This window comes from Azolla caroliniana, unplaced genomic scaffold, assembly GCF_043228905.1.
Source record: "Azolla caroliniana isolate FFs.n. ecotype wild unplaced genomic scaffold, voAzoCaro1.0.p SCAF_9, whole genome shotgun sequence".
In the NCBI taxonomy this organism is placed as follows: Eukaryota; Viridiplantae; Streptophyta; class Polypodiopsida; order Salviniales; family Salviniaceae; genus Azolla; species Azolla caroliniana.
The window spans coordinates 4,028,990-4,047,147 of NW_028230444.1; the positions used below are offsets into that span (position 1 = coordinate 4,028,990).

The following is an 18,158-nucleotide window of genomic DNA, read 5'->3' on the forward strand; positions in this document are numbered from 1 at the left end:
TCCATGGCAACAATGGCAAGTAATATAACATCGTGGGTTCCGTAATACATTGTACAACCTTCAAGCGTACATGAAATGGCCAAGATTGTTACTTCCAATACATGAACTTACCCCTCAACTTACTTGCATGTATTCAATCAATTGACCATTTGTAATATTCATTTGAATGGATAGCTCAAGTGTTGAAAAATAGAGCCTTTTACTTTCGATGAATAGGTAAATATCCCATTTTTTTGTAAACCATTTGTCTCATGGGCCAATTTTGACCTTAGAAGACGTTAATATATCTTTCTTTCTTTCTTTCACCACAGATCCTTGCCTTCCTAAACATTCCAAATCCCTTTCAGTACATTATTGTTGTCTGTGGGATAGATTGGTAATTTGGGTATGAAATGAATCTGGATGTAGGTGAAGTAGGTAAATGCAAGCGTAACAAGGAAGGTAATGAAGAAAATGCAATCGTGAAACGTGGAGCCGAAAACGAGTAAAGATTGAAGCACGCCAAGCGAGAAAGAAAACTATAAAACATGAAGCAGAAACGAAACAGAGGAGGACAAAAGAGGGAAGAGAAGCTACCTATTTAGAATAGGAATACAGTACTAAGATATGTAGGATATCTTATTGAACTTTCTGTTTGTAACTCCGGTCATGCGTCGTGCCGTGTATTATTGTTCCGGATTACATAATATATATCTAGTTTTGGGTCTAATCTGTTATGTGTCTTGAGATCGTTTCTGAACTATAACATCTCGAATTAAGATCTTGTTTTACGGTGTCATGATGTTGCGTGTCCAATGGGAGAAATTGTGAAATAGTGTAGTTCCACGCACATTACACAAACGATTATAAATATGGAAATTATCCTAGGACCTAGTGGCATTCGAGTGCATATAGAGGGGTACAGGCAATATTTGAACGTTGCACCTCCAAGATAGAAGACATTTATCTTACCATTAGGGCTACTACCAAGTACTTTAAATGTTATGTATTTCTTTTCATATTCAAAAGGCATAGGAAAACAACCGTACAAAACCGTGTGCACAAAACCATGTTCCAAGCCCATGGTTTTGTGCATGCCACAAGAAAAACTGTGTTCCCAAAAACCATGGGTCCAAGCCCATGGTTTTGTGCATGTTAGAAGCATGGATAGACCTATAAAAACCCTCGTAAGGTTTGTGTAAAGGGGGGGCTCAATAGAGGATATAATCACCATCACCATCATCATAAATATAAAATTCTTCTTATAATTATACTTCTTATTGTTCATCTTATTTTATCTTTGATCAATCTTATTATACTATTATTGTTCTTCTTATAATCACATCGTCCTCTTCTCCATTAATTGACAGACATCCTCCCTGGTTTGAGACCCTGGTGGTCTCGTTCAAGCAAAGCACGCATGCAAGTGCATCTTCGTGACAACAGCTAATGTACGATGACTATCTCTCTGTATGAAGCGGATTGTCGAGCAATCCCTCTCTCACCTTGACCTCCATCACGTACCACAGTCCCCTGATCTGATTACCATAGGAGTAATCGAAGGTGTTGTTTCCAAGTTCAAGGAGTCAACAATGATATGAGACTAGACTTCCTCCAATTAATATGTAATCTGGAAGCCAATGCAAATTGGTTCCATACAAGCATTCCCTTCTCAAGATTCTCTTGTGAGGCTTGTAGAAACATGAAAGAATAATCAGCCAAAGCTTGTGCTACTAGTTTCCCTCCAAACGGGTGTAGACCCACAATGACACTATTTGTTGCAAGCCTTGATAGCATCACTAACAAGGGATGAGTAACAATAGCAAACAAAAATGGGCTAAGAGGGCATCCTTGACGAACAGATCTTGTGGGGGCAATATCTGATGTAACTCCCCCATTAAGCATTACTCGAGACACCGCATCTTGTCCTAATAAAATATGTGGCGAGATATACAAGGTCCAAAGCCCATTGTATGCATTAACCCAGAAACAAATGACCAATTAACATGATCATAAGCTTTCTCCAAATCTAATTGCACCATAATCAATTCTTGATGAGTGTTTCGAGCATAATCCATGGCCATTTGAACATTCAACACATTATGCAATATATTCCTACTTGCAATAAAACCATATTGGGCAAGATGTATCAACTTTGGTAAATACTTTTGTAATCTATTTGCCAAGACCTTTGTAAATATTTTATACAACCCCCCCATCAAAGATATAGGTCTCCATTGATGAAATAACTTGGGAGATGCCACCTTTGGAACTAATTTAATTGAACCAACCTTCCAAGCTTGAGGCATATGACCAGAATCCCAAGAATGTTGAAACATCAAAGTTAAGGGCCCCTTTAAAATGTTTGAATATCGCTTAAAAACTTCATTTGTCAAGCCATCCCAACCAGGGCTCTTACCACTAGGAAGATGCCTTAAAACCGTGTCCACCTCATCCTAAGTGAAATCTGCATCCAATTCATGACTAATGAGGTCATGCACAATACGTCCAACCACATCATAAAACTCATGACGTGCTCTACTCACCTCATTTGTCATTAACAATTGTGGATCAATCAACTCCTTAAAGTACATAATGAACACATATGTCAATTATTGTAGTAGGATCCACTATCAATTCATCCCCTTGCTTTACATGTACCACATTAGATCGAGCATAAGTAGGATGTAACGCTTGGAAAAACAAATGAGATTGGCATTGGTTATCTATGAGCCCATCCCTCAATTGACGCATCTTCGCATAACGATAACTTTGGCATTGCAACTGAGAAATCACTTGAGGATCATATTTATCCCGCATGATTAATACCACACCTGAATAATGATTATTAAGATGTCCTGCATAGAATAATGAATATCCACTCAAATGAACTATGGATCCTACTAACTCATGACACTTATGTTGAGCACATCATACATCTCATTCTTTACTTAACAAAGTTTCCCATAATATATACTTCTTATGAGGAAAACATGCCCCTCACACATTCCATGTTACCACTTTCATTCAATCAACAATGTTATGGGTGCACTTGCTCCTTTAGAGCAACCGATGTCATGAAACTAGTCAAAGAATTTTCCAATGTTGCATATGGATTCTCATGCACCACATCCTTAGGGTTGTCTATCGAAATATTTTGTTTAGGTCCTCCCACTTGACAAAAACCTCGAGAATTCGATGAATTTACAACCCATCCCAATGAATCAAATTGAAGGTGAAGGGGTAATCCCTTATCCCTAAATTATCGTTGCCAAGGAACCTTTTGAGGACACTCCCTAGTTCCTAAATTACCTTGCCAAGTAGTCTCACGAGTAGTGGGCAAACTATTACGTTGCATATTCATTGATTTCCCCTTCAACTTGCCCTTAACCTAATGCCAACCTTTGTCAACAACAACATCACTACTAGCTCTATCCAATGGTTTTCTCCCCTTATCTATAAGTTATAACCACTAAACTTTGTTTTTCCATATCCATAGATTGAGTTCCCTTATTCTTAGGGCCCAAACTTTGAAGTGAAACCTCTTTATAACCAGCTCTAGATGATGTTCCTTCATTCATGACAACCACAATATCTGACACACCAACATCTCTCCCAACTCCTTCCTTACCATTCCCTTCATTAGGAACCTCTATAGTTAAAGGACAATGGCGATGGCATTCCGCCATAAAGTGACCCCATTCACCACATCCAAAACAATGACACGTAAATGTCTCCCACTTCAATTTAAAACAAAGTATTTTCATACCAGGTGTGTTCAGACACACCCATCATGGCCTCTTACGACTTGTATCCCATAACACACAAAATCTGCACTTATTTGTAGCATTTGCATGTGGAGATACCAACATTTAACTCATCAACTCTAGTAAAAGTGGCCATAAAAAAGCATGCTTACAATCCACTATTACCCAAACAAGGCATTCTTGTTTTAACAAAGCATGATAGTCCACTACAGGGGACCATTGCATTACATGCACCAATCGTTTATCAAAAAACACAGGAACTTTAGCCAACAATGCACTTCGATGTTCCGGTGAATGAAATACTACATCATAAAACCCTCTTGGTCCTGCATATGTATTTTCAACACAATTTGATGACACAATTGTGTTCAACCATTGTTTAATCCAATTAATGTATGGGAGTTTCCCGGTAGAAAATAATATAACTACACGATCATAGAATACATCAAAAGTTTGCAACACTTCCTTAACATCAACTTCCACATCATGCACATCCTCATCAATGCATTCTTTCACTTCATTTTCATTTTCTTCCACAATATCAAACAACAAGGTATTTGCAATTCCCCATAAATTATCCCAATTACTATGGCCCTTGTCAACCTCACCTGCATGTATTACTTCGGCATATGTCAATTTTTTCTCATTAATTCCCTCAATACCCTTAAACCGCTTAGAGCTTCCAATGTCTTCCCTTTCACGATTACATTCAACCATAGTACGTAAAATTCGTGTTCATCTAGCATAACATTCGTTTTCCTACGTTGGAAAACGAATGCGAATGTTATTCAAACATTCTTGTGTTTTTTTTGCTTTTTTGTTTTTTTCCTTTTTTTTAGGTTTATTTACCTCATAATAAATAGTTAAAAGTATGGTATTTACCATTCTTTGAGGGTGTTTATCATACTCAAATGATTGAAACATTCACGAATGCAAATGCATGTATGGTGCGTATGGTTCATACTATGCATTCAACCATCACATTACTCTTTTTTTGATCAATTGTTTCCATATCGATGTCCCCCACAATTTCTAAGGAATTCATGACATTTATATCCATTATTCTTGATGTGATTTCGATCTGGGATAAAAAGAATTTTCCTTGAACAAGAGAGACAACCGGAACTCCCCTGATTGAGGAGGTCGAAGACGATGAAGACAATAGAAAACCCACAATGTGTGTTGAGTATGTGGATGCCGACAACACACGATTCTTTATTTCTATCGTTGCTTCTCGTACAGACCACCAAATTTAACTTGTTATATCTCGTTACGAAGCCCTAATCGAGAGCTTTGTAACACTTATCTTTGTGCCCAATTCCGTTGCTGATAAAGAGCACAGTAATAAAAACTAATTCGCTTCTTCTATTTCCCCGCTCCACTCTTGTTTCCTCTCTCTCCTCTTTTTTTATTATAATTAACTTGCCCTAATGGTAAGTTGTTAACACTATAATCACTACATCTTGGATTCAAAACCCAATTTTCTCACCTCTCTATTATATACTTGCCAATGTGGAATGTAGGGGTTGAACCCATGTCCATCTGCTCTCGATTGGGCAGCCCAAATAAACATAAAATAGGGAAAATGTTTGAATCTCGTAATTAGCTTACCCTAGTGGTAAGTCGATAACACTACAAGCACTGTGTCTTGGGTTCGAACCCCAATTTTCTCACCTCTCTATTATATACTTCATATATATCTCTATTTCACTAGATGCCACTGTGGAATGTAAATGTGGAATGTAGGGGTTGAACCCATGACCACCTGATCTCCATTGGGCAACCTTACCAACTGAGCTACATCCATCTGGGCTCTCTCTCTCTCTCTCTCTCTCTCTCTCTACAATTTACTTAACCCATGACCACCTGGTCTCCATTGGGCAACCTTACCAACTGAGCTACATCCATCTGGGCTCTCTCTCTCTCTCTCTCTCACCAACAATCGCCACAATTTACAACATATTTTCCGTCTCTATCTCTCTCCTATTGCTAGTGGCGCCAACATTGAGGAAGGTCGTGTACAAAGAAAGGGAACCTATGTATGTGACAATTCGATTACTTCCATTGCATAAAACCATACTCTCAAATTCATTATTTTCTTTGTAACAATATGACTAGGGATATTCTATAATTTCCTCGTAAATATTGTGATATGTTGGATTTAAGTGACTGCAAGACTACAATGGGTAGTTGAAGCATTGTAGTAAGCTTAAACAACTGGCGTGTGTGGGGGCACCCTAACAATTAGTGAAGATTTTGAAATTATTTGTCTTCTTTGTTTTGTTGTTAAATATAATGCTTAGTTCAAGTAATGAGCCTCCATGTTCTTTAATCTAGCCAAGACCTCCACACTTTTGTCATGGCTACTACTTTGATGGGCCTCTCACCCTCATTTCAACAATCGTCATTGAGTAGATGTGATTTCCATGCCCTAAACTATGCCTCATGATGATGGTCATTAACATAAATATATACTATGGTCATATTGGGAAAGGGTATGATTAAATATACAAAAATATATAATCCATTGACATATAAAGATTGATTTATTCTTGTCCTTAAAGTTGAGGTCATGGTTCAATATTATATCTAATGCAAAATATGTGTTAAATGACAATCAAATATGTACTAATCGTATTTAGCATAAACTAAAGATCAATGAGAGAAAACGAGATTTTAGGTCCAAATATAAGAAAATAGCAAACAGAATGGTTGACTTTTAATAGCATGACATCATCACTTCATATGGACCTACATGATTGAAATTACGGCAAGGAAATCTGAAATATAAGTTTATAACCCCTCCATGTTTTGTAGCAACATGTTTATGATTGTTAGTGAGCCATGGCTATAAAAAAAACATAGGTAGATAGAGAGCTAGTTTAAAGTTCGGCCATGAGTTGGAAGATACAAAGAGTAGTCAAAGATTGGTGTCTTAATAATTGAATATTTCTAGAGACATGCCAAGTTCTCTAGGTGAACGATGTATAATTAGGCTTGTATATATTTCTACTAGATCTTATCCCATCTATTATTTGACTAGAATAAATGTTGGCATTCTTTCACCTTATATAAAGAGATAAGCAAACCCCATCTCCTTAATCAAACAAATGACACCATTTTTTCTAACATTACAGTAAATGAATGAAGTTTTACTCACATGGCTAAATACATTTATTTATTTATTTTGAACAAAATATCCTTCCATTAGTTTTTAAAAAAGCATATCAACTACAACCTTAAGGAACATCACGCAATCTAGATCTATGTTTTGATTTGTGACCTCATGAAAGCGATGAAACACTTCGTCGAGCCTTATCTAAAGATCCAATGATGCTACAAGCTCTCAATGAGCAAATGAAAGTCACAAAGTTAGGAAAGAGCCCTTCAAGTTGCATCCTTTCTAGACATTTTAGGGCCTCTTCACCGTACCCATATTCAACATAACCAGAAATAAGTGAATTCCACAATACATTGCCTCTGGATGATAGTAGTCCAATGACTACAATAGCATCTTCAAAAATGCCACATTTAGCATATGCATCAACTAGAATAGCCACAAGCCAAGGATTTGAATCAAGTCCCCTTTCAATTATCTCATTATAATGGAATTCTTGGCCTCTTCTGATAGCTTTTAGGCTTATGCATGCCTTCAAGGTGCAAATATAGGTCACAACATTCAGCAAAGAACCTTAAGATTGCATGTATGAGAAACATTCCAACGCCTTTGTGCCTGGTCCATATTCCACGTAACCTGTAATAAGAGCATTCCAAGAGACCACACCTCGACATGGCATCAGATGAAACGTTTTCTTTGCCTCTACAAGAGATCCACATTTGGCATACATGTCCACAACAGTGCTTCCGACAAAAGCATCACTTTCAAGCCCTTGTTTCACAATCCACAAGTGTATAGACCTCCCATCATCCATGAACTTCAGCTGAGCCCATGCTTTTGTGGTTGCAACATTGCTAAATATATTTTGCTACACTATTACATTAAATTGATTCAATCTCTATATAAATGTGCACAAAGAACCGAGGTAGAGAGACAAATATTACTATCATCCTAATCTAAGTCAAATATGAACTATGGAACCAAATTGAGACAATTTTACATAATGTTTGTGAGAAGTTTACTAGTGAATGTTGCAATTGAAAGTGGACATTGTAATTGTGTGAGATGAATGTTCTTAAGATACACATGAGACTAGTACCAAGTAGAATTATGACACATTAGAGCGTTTGCATCACCTGTATAAAGATTCTCACTATTGTAGTATGGTCAACAATGGGGTTTTCAAGTGGATTGTTTGTTTTACTTCTTTGAAGAGAGGGGAAGGGAGAGTGAGGTCAATCACAAAGGGATCTTAATTCCATTATAAGGTAGTCCTTCTATGAAAGTTATTACTTGTGAGAGAGAGAGAGAGAGAGACTTGATTGTTTTTAAATCTTTGTACATATTGGGAGTGTGTATGTATGTGTATATGTATGTATGTATGTATGTATGTATGTATGTATGTATGTATGTATGTATGTATGTATGTATGTATGTATGCACATTCATATTATTCATGCCACACATATGTACCTATATACATGCTAGAATATGGATGTGATAGGTTCTCGAATTCATGCAAGTGTTCACTTTATTGCATGTCATTATTCATCCCATGCCATATCATTGGATGTATGATTCTCCCTAAAAGAAGTGAAACTGAAATATAAACAACCTTCCTCTTGTTCTTTCTGAAGACAAGTATATGTTTAGGTTGAAGTTTGAACCATCCTAAAACATAGATTCTCCCCGCAACTCTCTTTCACATGCACATAAAAATCGTGATACATACACACATCTCCTTGCGTGTGCACACACACACACACACACACATAGAGGCAAATATTGGTAAAATTCATTCACTTTCTTGGTCTCTTAAAGATTGGGCCATGTGTATGTGAGGTCGAACTTCTTTTCTAACCCAACTATTTCTCGTAATGACAGGGGAATGCGGGAGCATGAGACACCCCAAGACATCATAGCAACTATCGTAAATGGCAACTTATGTTTCAACCTAGAATAATTACGAAAGTTTGAATGGATTTCAATTCAAGGGGTCGTGATGTAAACCCCGATGTTGAGGTTGAGGTTGCGTTGGGACTGGGAATGGGACGGGGGCCACCTTCCGTTCTTAGTGCGAATGGAAAAAAAGATGGTTCATAACCTTTGAAACACAACAACCACCACCACCCTGAGAGGACACTTTATGTTGTTGAAGGGTCATATTCAAGAGGGTTTCTTGTATAATGTTAAAGGTAAGAGATTTTAGTAAGGGCTTGTCTCCCTTTAAGCCCATCAAGACATGTTCTCATGTGTACTCTCTCTCTCTCTCTCTCTTAAGATGTAATCTCCTATTTGGTCTTATAGGCCATTTTGGCCTCTTAAAAGACGTTAATATATCTTTCTTTCTCTCTCTCTCTCTCTCTCTCTCTCTATCTATCTATCTATCTATCTATCTATCTATCTATCTCTATGTGTGTATCTCCAAACCTTTAATAAAGACACATACATACATACATACATACATACATACATACATATATATATATATATATATATATATAGATACATATAGGGGCCAATGTCCATTCTCTAGTCTACACCAAGGGAATTATAAGTATAATTATTGGGAAAACACACACACACACCTATACATCATTATAGTGTACAACAATATGATTAAGCTATCTAGTGTGCTCATAATTGATTCCTCTCATCATGATATGTTTAAATTCACAATGACCACCACATCAGTTTCTTCATTGTCGTTACTACATAACCGTACCCCTGCTATCCCTAGCTTGCCCCTTCTAGTTAGCTCCTCGATCAACCCATCTTCACACTATGATCTTTGTGCATATTCAAGTTCCGGCCCCAGCTCAATACGGGCAGCACGACAGCGAAGAATGATTATCTATGATCCCACTATATTCATGATGTCCATCCTACTACTCTTAAATTGTGGCATTGAGCCAGCAATTGCTCATTATTGTAAGTGGTTAGCATCAATCATTATTGGGTCCATTAACATTGAATGTATAAATAAATTGATATGTAAATGATGATATACATAGTGTTATGTCTGGCTTTAGATTTTTAATCGTGGTATGTTGGATTTTCAGCACTGAAAGATCATCCTAATGCAGATTCTGGATTAGCTACTAAGCCGATAGGAACACGATATGAAGAAATCGCGACATCCTCTGCCAATCATCTCGGCCATAGTCGCCGTCTCGCCATGTTGGTAGTGTGCCGCGTGAAATTATGCTTGATACTTAATCCTTTTGATGGACAACAAGTTAATGATCAATATATATAACTGTACTAGCAATTTAATGTAGATAATTGTAATGCTCAAAATGAATTTAACTTAGGAAATCAATGGGAGGTGCTCCTGGTAAATTCATGGGATGTAAAGAGCAATATATATTGATTGGGTGAAATGTTTATATCATGCTCAAAAAAAATATTGTTTCCCTCTAGGGTGCTCATGGAAGGATGATTCATAGCAACAACAATGCCAATGACAATCGCGACAACAACAACAAAGATGACGACAAGAACCGCATTAACAAAAAGAAACACAAGTCTTATAAGAAATCTAATAGTGATTATGTGGACCTCGATGATGATGATGATGATTCGATATATGGTGTAAGGGCATTGGTGGGTTCATCACCTCCAAAGTGTATCAAGAAGTGTGGGACATGTTCACCATGTAGAAGTGTGTTGGTTCCCATTCACACGAGTCTTTCATCTGCCCCCACACAATACTACCCCGAGGCTTGGAGGTGCCAATGCAAGGGGCATCTCTATACTCCTTAGATCTCTATCTTACCTATATCTATGTTTGAAGAACCGTCATTAGATCACTTGGAGTAAGCAACATTAAATTTTATTAACTTATATGCTCATTCAAAATGTTTATCATGTATGATGTTCTTCACCATCATGGACAAGTACACACCTTGAAGAATGCCTCACTTAAGCCACATACCATGTACTACTACTCATAAAGGGCATCCTAAAGTGCCCTATATTGCCCCAAATGTGTTGATATTGAGCTTGTTGATCTCTATGTCCTTGCTAAGTTTACCCTAACCCTAATCACTCATAAAGCCCTAATCCTCATCTCATAGACCACCTAGTTCATAAAGTAAAATCTCTTGGTGCCTAAAATTTAAACCCTAAACCCTATTCGACACACAAGTAAAAACCTTGTAACCTCTAAATCTCATCTCTAAACCATCATTTCTAGTACCTAAATCTTAACCCCAATGAAGAGTCAAATGTCGGATCGACACACTCCTAAACCACAAAAGTCAATAAACCCTATATCCTAATACTTAGACCCCATAAATCCCACTTTCAATGGTCACAACATCCGTATTCCATAAACCATAATTCCAAGGAGGGTTTTAGGGATGTTAGGGTTTAGGGTTTAGAGTTCAAAGCTTGGGGTCTAGGGTTTAGGGTTTTAGGGTCATCTCTAGACCCTCAAATTTAATCCTTAACTCTAATGCCTAAACCATATACATGACATGGCCTACATATACATCAAACAGGAGCGCCAACTCGAAGTGATGTGTTTTGTCGGGTCATTAAAACCCTGTCTATAATTATTTAAATCAGCATGAGGGGGGAGCATGTAAAAAAATGTGCCCGAGAGTTGATTAACTTTGGCATTGAACGTTTGAGGATTAATGATCATGAACCCATCAAATATTTTTTAGAGTTAGTAGTTCCATTTGGAGATGTAATTTGGATATGGTAAATAAATCCATTGTTTGATTGGTTTAATATTGTGTTCATTGGCAAAATGTGAAGGAAAACATACACACACACACACACACACACACACACACACACAACACAACACATTGAAAGAGAGGGAGGACTAATTTGTGATCACTATGCCCCCAACCCAAGGCAAACCAAAACAAATAAAATAAGAAGAAAAGATGCCCTAGACAAATTTACTCGTGCTCCTACTAACACCACCTCTACTTCTACTCCTACTAATCCTACTAACGTAAGTCACAAGTTTCCCTCTCTCTTTTTTCCCCTTTTATATAATACTCTATTCACATATTTAGCCTAAATCATAAGGTCTATATTTATATGTACATGTGTATACCATTATTATAGAGATATACACTTTGTTAGTGCAAATTTAGTTAAATCAATATATGTAACACTAAACTTAGTATTGTAACATATCGAACAAAGTGTATTGAATTCAACATTGTCGACAAGAGTTGACTGCTTAATTATTCCTTGCTCGTGCTCTTGCCTCCTCCCTCCCTCATTCCCAAACTTACATGTTTGAATGGATGACCTTCTGGTCTCTTTTTTTCCTCACACACAAACACACACCCAAGTTAATATGTGATGTTAATAACAAACTTTGATTTCTAATTGTTAATTTAATGTTAGTAATGAACTTTGAGATCGGCGTTGCTTTCCAGTAGTTTGATCGAGGGAATTGGAATAATTTATTGAACTATGTATGCTTTCTTATATGATAAAAGACAAATTAGCTTATATGTTCATTTGATTTCATTTTCTTATTATTTATTATGTGTATTCATGAACAATGGAAAGATGAATCATTTCTCTCCTTGAAGTGTGTGAGCTCTAGAAGACTTATTTAAATATAGCTAGAATTGGCATCTAGTAGTGAGCTCGAATCAAGGATACCTACATGGATAAGACACTAAAAAGGGAAGAGAGGGAGAGAGAATGTGTCTTTGTGCACGCTTGGGCACCGAGCGCCTTATAAGAATCTTTTACTTCTTACTTTAGTGTTACCATAAATAATGTATATCACTTAATGAAATCGTGAGTAGGATGTCTCTAATATTTCTCTCCAATCTTGTTGGCTACTTAAAGTACAATAGGGAAGCTTGACTTCATCAATTCGTGTCCCCTTTTGGCTTAAATTCTTATTATCTTGTAAATCTTGGTTGGTAAAAACAATTACTTAAGTTCTATGTATAGACAACTGGTACATCACATGCATCATTCCATCTATGTAATGGACGAAGGGAATTGCAATACCATTCTATAACTTCGGATTATGCATCACTTAAAATTGTTCGAGCCAATGCACCACACAATGTTGTGATGTGAACTCCAACCCAATTGTTAGAAACCAGAAATAGCCAAAGCATTATAAACATTATTTAAGACAAATATGAAACTATAAGCTAGAAATGATCTCCAATTTACAAAATTGTATGGAATTCATGAAGAAAGATGAACTTGTAGAGGTAGATTAATAATGTCCAAGGAAGATACTAGCATGATATGTATGTCGTGGTGAACAAGTTATTTTAGGACATTTGCATGATTGTATAAGTCTAATATGTTAATGTAGCTAGTAACCTACTAGGACATTATTGGAGTACCTCAAGGGTGGAATGCATGTGTAGCCATAGTAGCTAGGTCTAATGTATGTTTTTCTATGGATTCCATGTTGGTTGGACTCCTTGTATAATGATGTGGCTATTAATTGGATTAGTTGATATCGCAACATGTCAATAATCATGATGAAATATCTACATATAAGTAGCTTGTGATATGCTTTTAAGATACTCGTTTACAAAGAAGTACAACTTTAAGGCTTTGGTACCATTTGAGTAGTGATGGATGGTTTCACCAATTACTATCAATATGACGATTACATGTCAAACCATACACGGATATTCAACATCGATGTCTATGGGTTTTAGACATGTAGACATTGATGTTGTAGAACAATGATAAAGTTGTGAAAGTCTTGAAAGCGAATCTCTATATTTCATCATTTAGCATGGAAATAGCAAGAAACCCAGGTAAATTTTCAAACAAAAAACAAAAAACAAAATATAGAGAGGCATTCCTAATTACAATTATATAGTATAACTTATTTGTAATCCATATAAAAGCCTTGAAAATAGTAAGGATAGAGGTGTTTGGATTTATCAATGATCCAAGAAGGAAAATGGAAATATTAAATGCATTGGATTTTATTGTTATTATTGTTGCATTGTTAATTATATGCATGTCAAACCCAACTACCAATATATTTCTTCCCTCGGTGCAATTAGATAGTTCATAGAGTTTATTACTACCTTTTTAAAATAGCTTTATTGTACAAAACATGCCATAGAATTACAAGATATGAGAGTTAATTTGGGTAACTTTAGGATTTTAATCATTTGGTTATGGTAAATTAATAATCCAACATTATCATAGTGAATATTGAAATCATATCCAAACAAAAAAACCTTAATCAAAGAACTTCAGATAATTATTGATTTGTAATGCAATAAAAGAATACTTACAAACCTTGGTACACTGCTTCCATAACATGTGTAAAGTTTTCATAAAGGGAACTTTAATGGTAGAGAGGTCTCCATAGCACCTTGTACATCATATAGTCGATCTATAATTAAAAGCATCCATAATGTTTTCATCCATCATTTTCCTCACGATAAATACAAACAATGTGTTCTTGACTTTTGTAATGCCAATACTTCAATAACATTGTACGACTCTTGAGTTACTTTTAGGTTAATTCTGTTAGAGTATATCGAATTGATGTAATCTTTATATCATGGTACCCGAGTCTAGTGTAGCATGTGTTTGTGTTGTTATGGCACTTATATTCATACCCACGGAAAGTTGTATAGTGTCTTGTCCTACATTTTCATTTACTGTACATAATAAAATGTTAATACATGAGTACATTAATAAATTTTCATCTAAAGAAATACAAAAGTTATTTAGTGTCTTGTCCGACGTTTTGAATTACATTATATTGAATGTTAAATGCATAAGAGTACATTGGGAGTTTTTGAGAGCAGATAGCTGCCAAGATTAGGTGTATATGAGGATACTTACATCTTATCCAATATTAGGTGACAACAAAATAGTAAAACATTCACTAATTATCAAATTTTAATGATTCAATGCTAACCTAACCACACGATGAAGAGGTAGAAAAAGTGAATATCATCATAAAGCATTCAATCATTTTCTTGGGATAGTTATATTCCATAAATTTCAAAAATTTCAAATACAAGGCAAAAGTGCATTGCAAATGCCCTTGACTTATTAATAAAACATTAATAACTTCATGGACTCAAAAATCCTTATGAATTGACTTTAATGGATATTACATGTCCATATGCAACGTGTACTATGGATTTCAAGATAGCTACAAGGCAAACAAAGTTATTCTTGCATGTCTTGCATGTCCACATGTTCGCATATCATAGATGATGTGGATGGTGCAAGAGAAAAATATTATTTAAAGAGTAGAAGCGGGAAGTGAATATGAATTGTAAGGTTCTCATATTTATCCTTAGTGTTAAAGGGTTTGCACTAGGCTAGCCCATTGGCTTTTCTCCGGTATCTATTATTTATAGAAATCACCCACAAAAGACCAACATGTGAGATAACAATATCAACCATGCACCTTATGTGTAAACATGCAGTCCTTCCGGGCATGTCTGTGTGTTAAAGAACACCTATGTAAACCAAATTCCCCCTTCTTTATTAACTTTGAAATAAATCACCATTTCTTCATACAAGTTATTATTCATGGTTTATTGTCCATCTCTATCTCTCTCTTCTCTCATACAATATAATACATAACACATAGCACATATCATATCTAAATCTATTGTGCTCATACAAATATAACACATACAATATAATACATAACATATATCATTTATCATATCTAAATCTATTGTGGTGTGTATATACACTTGACCCTCAAGAGAACTATATCCTTTGTTTCTTCACACAATACATTGTCATGAATTTATGAAATTCGTCAACGTTTAAATGTATGTGTTTACATCTACACACTTATATGTCTAGGCATCTACAACAATTGTAGATATAGGAACCATCCATCTCCCACTTTATGAGCACATGTCGTGATCCTCAAACCATGGCTCTCGAATTACTCATTGATGTTAATTTGTGAAGAATGGTGAGTGATCCAATCATCAACCTCTTATCAACAATTAGTGATTCGTCAATCCACATCAGCCCTTCAAAGTGTTTGAAGTGATTAATCAAGAGAACCATTGTAATTGAATCCACGATATTGTCCAACATGTGCATGATCAATAGCATAATTTGGTTCATCTCTACATAATCATATATGAAGTGATCGCACATTTTAATGTGCTTCATCTTGGCATTAAAGACCAAATTCCATGCAAACTCTAGGTGGCATTGTAGAAAGTTAGAATTTAGCAAACCATCCGCATGTCAGTCACCCAACCATAAATCCATATTGATTTCTTGCATGCTCCTAATGTTTGCTTCCATTGTTAACATCATTATGCGATCTTGGAGTCTCGACCTCTACGACATTGCTCTTCTTGTGTACTTGAAAATGTTACAGATTAGGGTGTGACAATAGACTCTTTGAATTCCACCAAGAGCAACCAACCTCTCATCTATTGCAACAATGGTTGACGCCCTTGACCCTATCCTTACTATCAAGCTCTAACCCCACACCGCAAACACCTAAACCAATGAGGTCAACAAAATCCGCTTCAAACCTTTAACAAATACCCAACAAAAACATTGACGTATGAATCATCTTTGCCTCTTGTCGCCAAGTCATATAGTTCACACTTATTAGGTCAAGAGGGGGTCACCAATAAATAGTACTATTGGATCCAATCAACCAATCGGAAAATGAGATTGTCCAATTGTAGTTGGAACCATGCAATTGGTCAACAGGTAGCAGTACCAAGGCTTTGGCAATATATCTAGTCCTTCATCAAGTTTCATGATCCTTGTTTAGATAGACAACAACTATAGGGTTCACACTACCATCATATTCGTTTTATCCGTGTTCACACTTAGTACATTGCTTTGGCTTGAAGGGCTTTCTGCTCGAGACACTATTTGTTGGAATGCATTAATCACAGGGTATACTCAGCAAGGGCATGACCATGAGGCATTAAATTGTTTGAAACAAATGGAAAATTATGGTCTTTCTCCCAATGGAGTCACTTACCTTTCTATTTTGAAGGCATGTGGCAATTTAGGGGCTATAGAAAAAGGCAAGCAAATTCATGATCAAATTCAGAGCCGAAACTTCATAGACAAGGATATTGTGCTTGGTAACGCTTTAGTTGATATGTATGTTAAATGTGGAATGATGAGAAAGCCCAAAAAGCACTCGAAGACCATTCTAATCGCGATGTCATCACATGGTTTGCAATAATTTCTGGGTATGTTCAACATGGACAAAGCCATGACGCATCCGATAGTTTCAAAAGAATGCAAAATGAGGGTTTATCACATGATGTTGTTACGTTTATTTGCACTCTAAAGGCCTGTGGAAACATGGATGCTATAGACAAGGGCAAACTTTCATGATGAGGTCGTCAAAAGGAAATTGTTGGAGAAGAATATAGTTCTTGGCACTACTCTGGTTCATATGTATGCTAGATGTGGTATGCTTGAGAAAGCGAGAAAAGTACTAGAAGAGCTTCATCTTCGAGATGTGATTGCTTGGTCAGCCCTTATTGCTGGCTATGCTCAACAAGGACAAGGACATGAAGCCCTGAAGTGTCTCAAACACATGGAAAGTGAGGCCTGACAGCATAACATTATTATGTGTGTTGAATGCAAGTGCTCATTTTGGGCTCGTAAACAATGCCAAAATGCTTTTGCGATTATGACTACAAAATATTGTATTTCTCCAAATTTAGAGCATCTTAATTGCATGGTTGTAGTATTTGGATGTGGGGGGCAATTTGATAAGGCTATTTCAATGATCAAAGCAATGCCATTTTTTGAGTATTCAGCCATAGGGATTTCACTATTGGGTGCCTGTAGGAAATGGGGAAATGTGAAGCTTGGGAGATTGTCTTTTGATCAAGTCATACAACTAGATAATAATGGTGTGGCAGGATATGTTCGCATGGCTGATATAATTGGAAGTGCTAGTATGTTAGAGGATGAAAAAAAATCGAAAACATGATCAGAATAAAACATGATTCTTGGAGAAAGCAAGAATATGAACATGCCATGGATTTCTACGTCAATGAGCATACTATGGATGCCTATATTGATCATGGATGAGTTGATAGATCCGGTGGGTTTTAACAACTCATAAACATGAACATACCATTAATATCTATATCAATGAGCATGTCATGGATGCATTTACTGATGAGATTAACATGGATTTCTATATCGATGGTGATTGTATATAAGGGAACCGGAATCTGCAACCTATGAACATGAATATATCATGGATGTTGATGAACATGCAATGAATGCATAGATCTAGGGGAACTTGAGTTCACAAATCAAGGATCATGAACCCA

The 18,158-nt window shown here is 36.3% G+C and overlaps 2 protein-coding genes across 2 annotated transcripts; one reads left to right on the forward strand and one right to left on the reverse strand.

Moving 5' to 3' along the window:
- Positions 1-7,030: 7,030 nt before the first annotated feature.
- Positions 7,031-9,028, reverse strand: LOC147859936 (putative pentatricopeptide repeat-containing protein At5g52630). The gene is made up of 3 exons (XM_087324591.1): positions 8,969-9,028; positions 7,496-7,732; positions 7,031-7,396 (listed from the first exon to the last, which is right to left on the reverse strand). Exons 1-3 carry the CDS (start codon positions 9,026-9,028, stop codon positions 7,031-7,033), a joined length of 663 nt encoding a protein of 220 aa, XP_087180717.1.
- A 330-nt stretch (positions 9,029-9,358) lies between these two features.
- LOC147859937 (uncharacterized) lies at positions 9,359-11,604 on the forward strand. Its single transcript, XM_087325171.1, has 3 exons — positions 9,359-9,795; positions 9,927-10,048; positions 10,288-11,604. Exons 1-3 carry the CDS (start codon positions 9,480-9,482, stop codon positions 10,627-10,629), a joined length of 780 nt encoding a protein of 259 aa, XP_087181297.1. The 5' UTR covers positions 9,359-9,479; the 3' UTR covers positions 10,630-11,604.
- Positions 11,605-18,158: the final 6,554 nt, after the last annotated feature.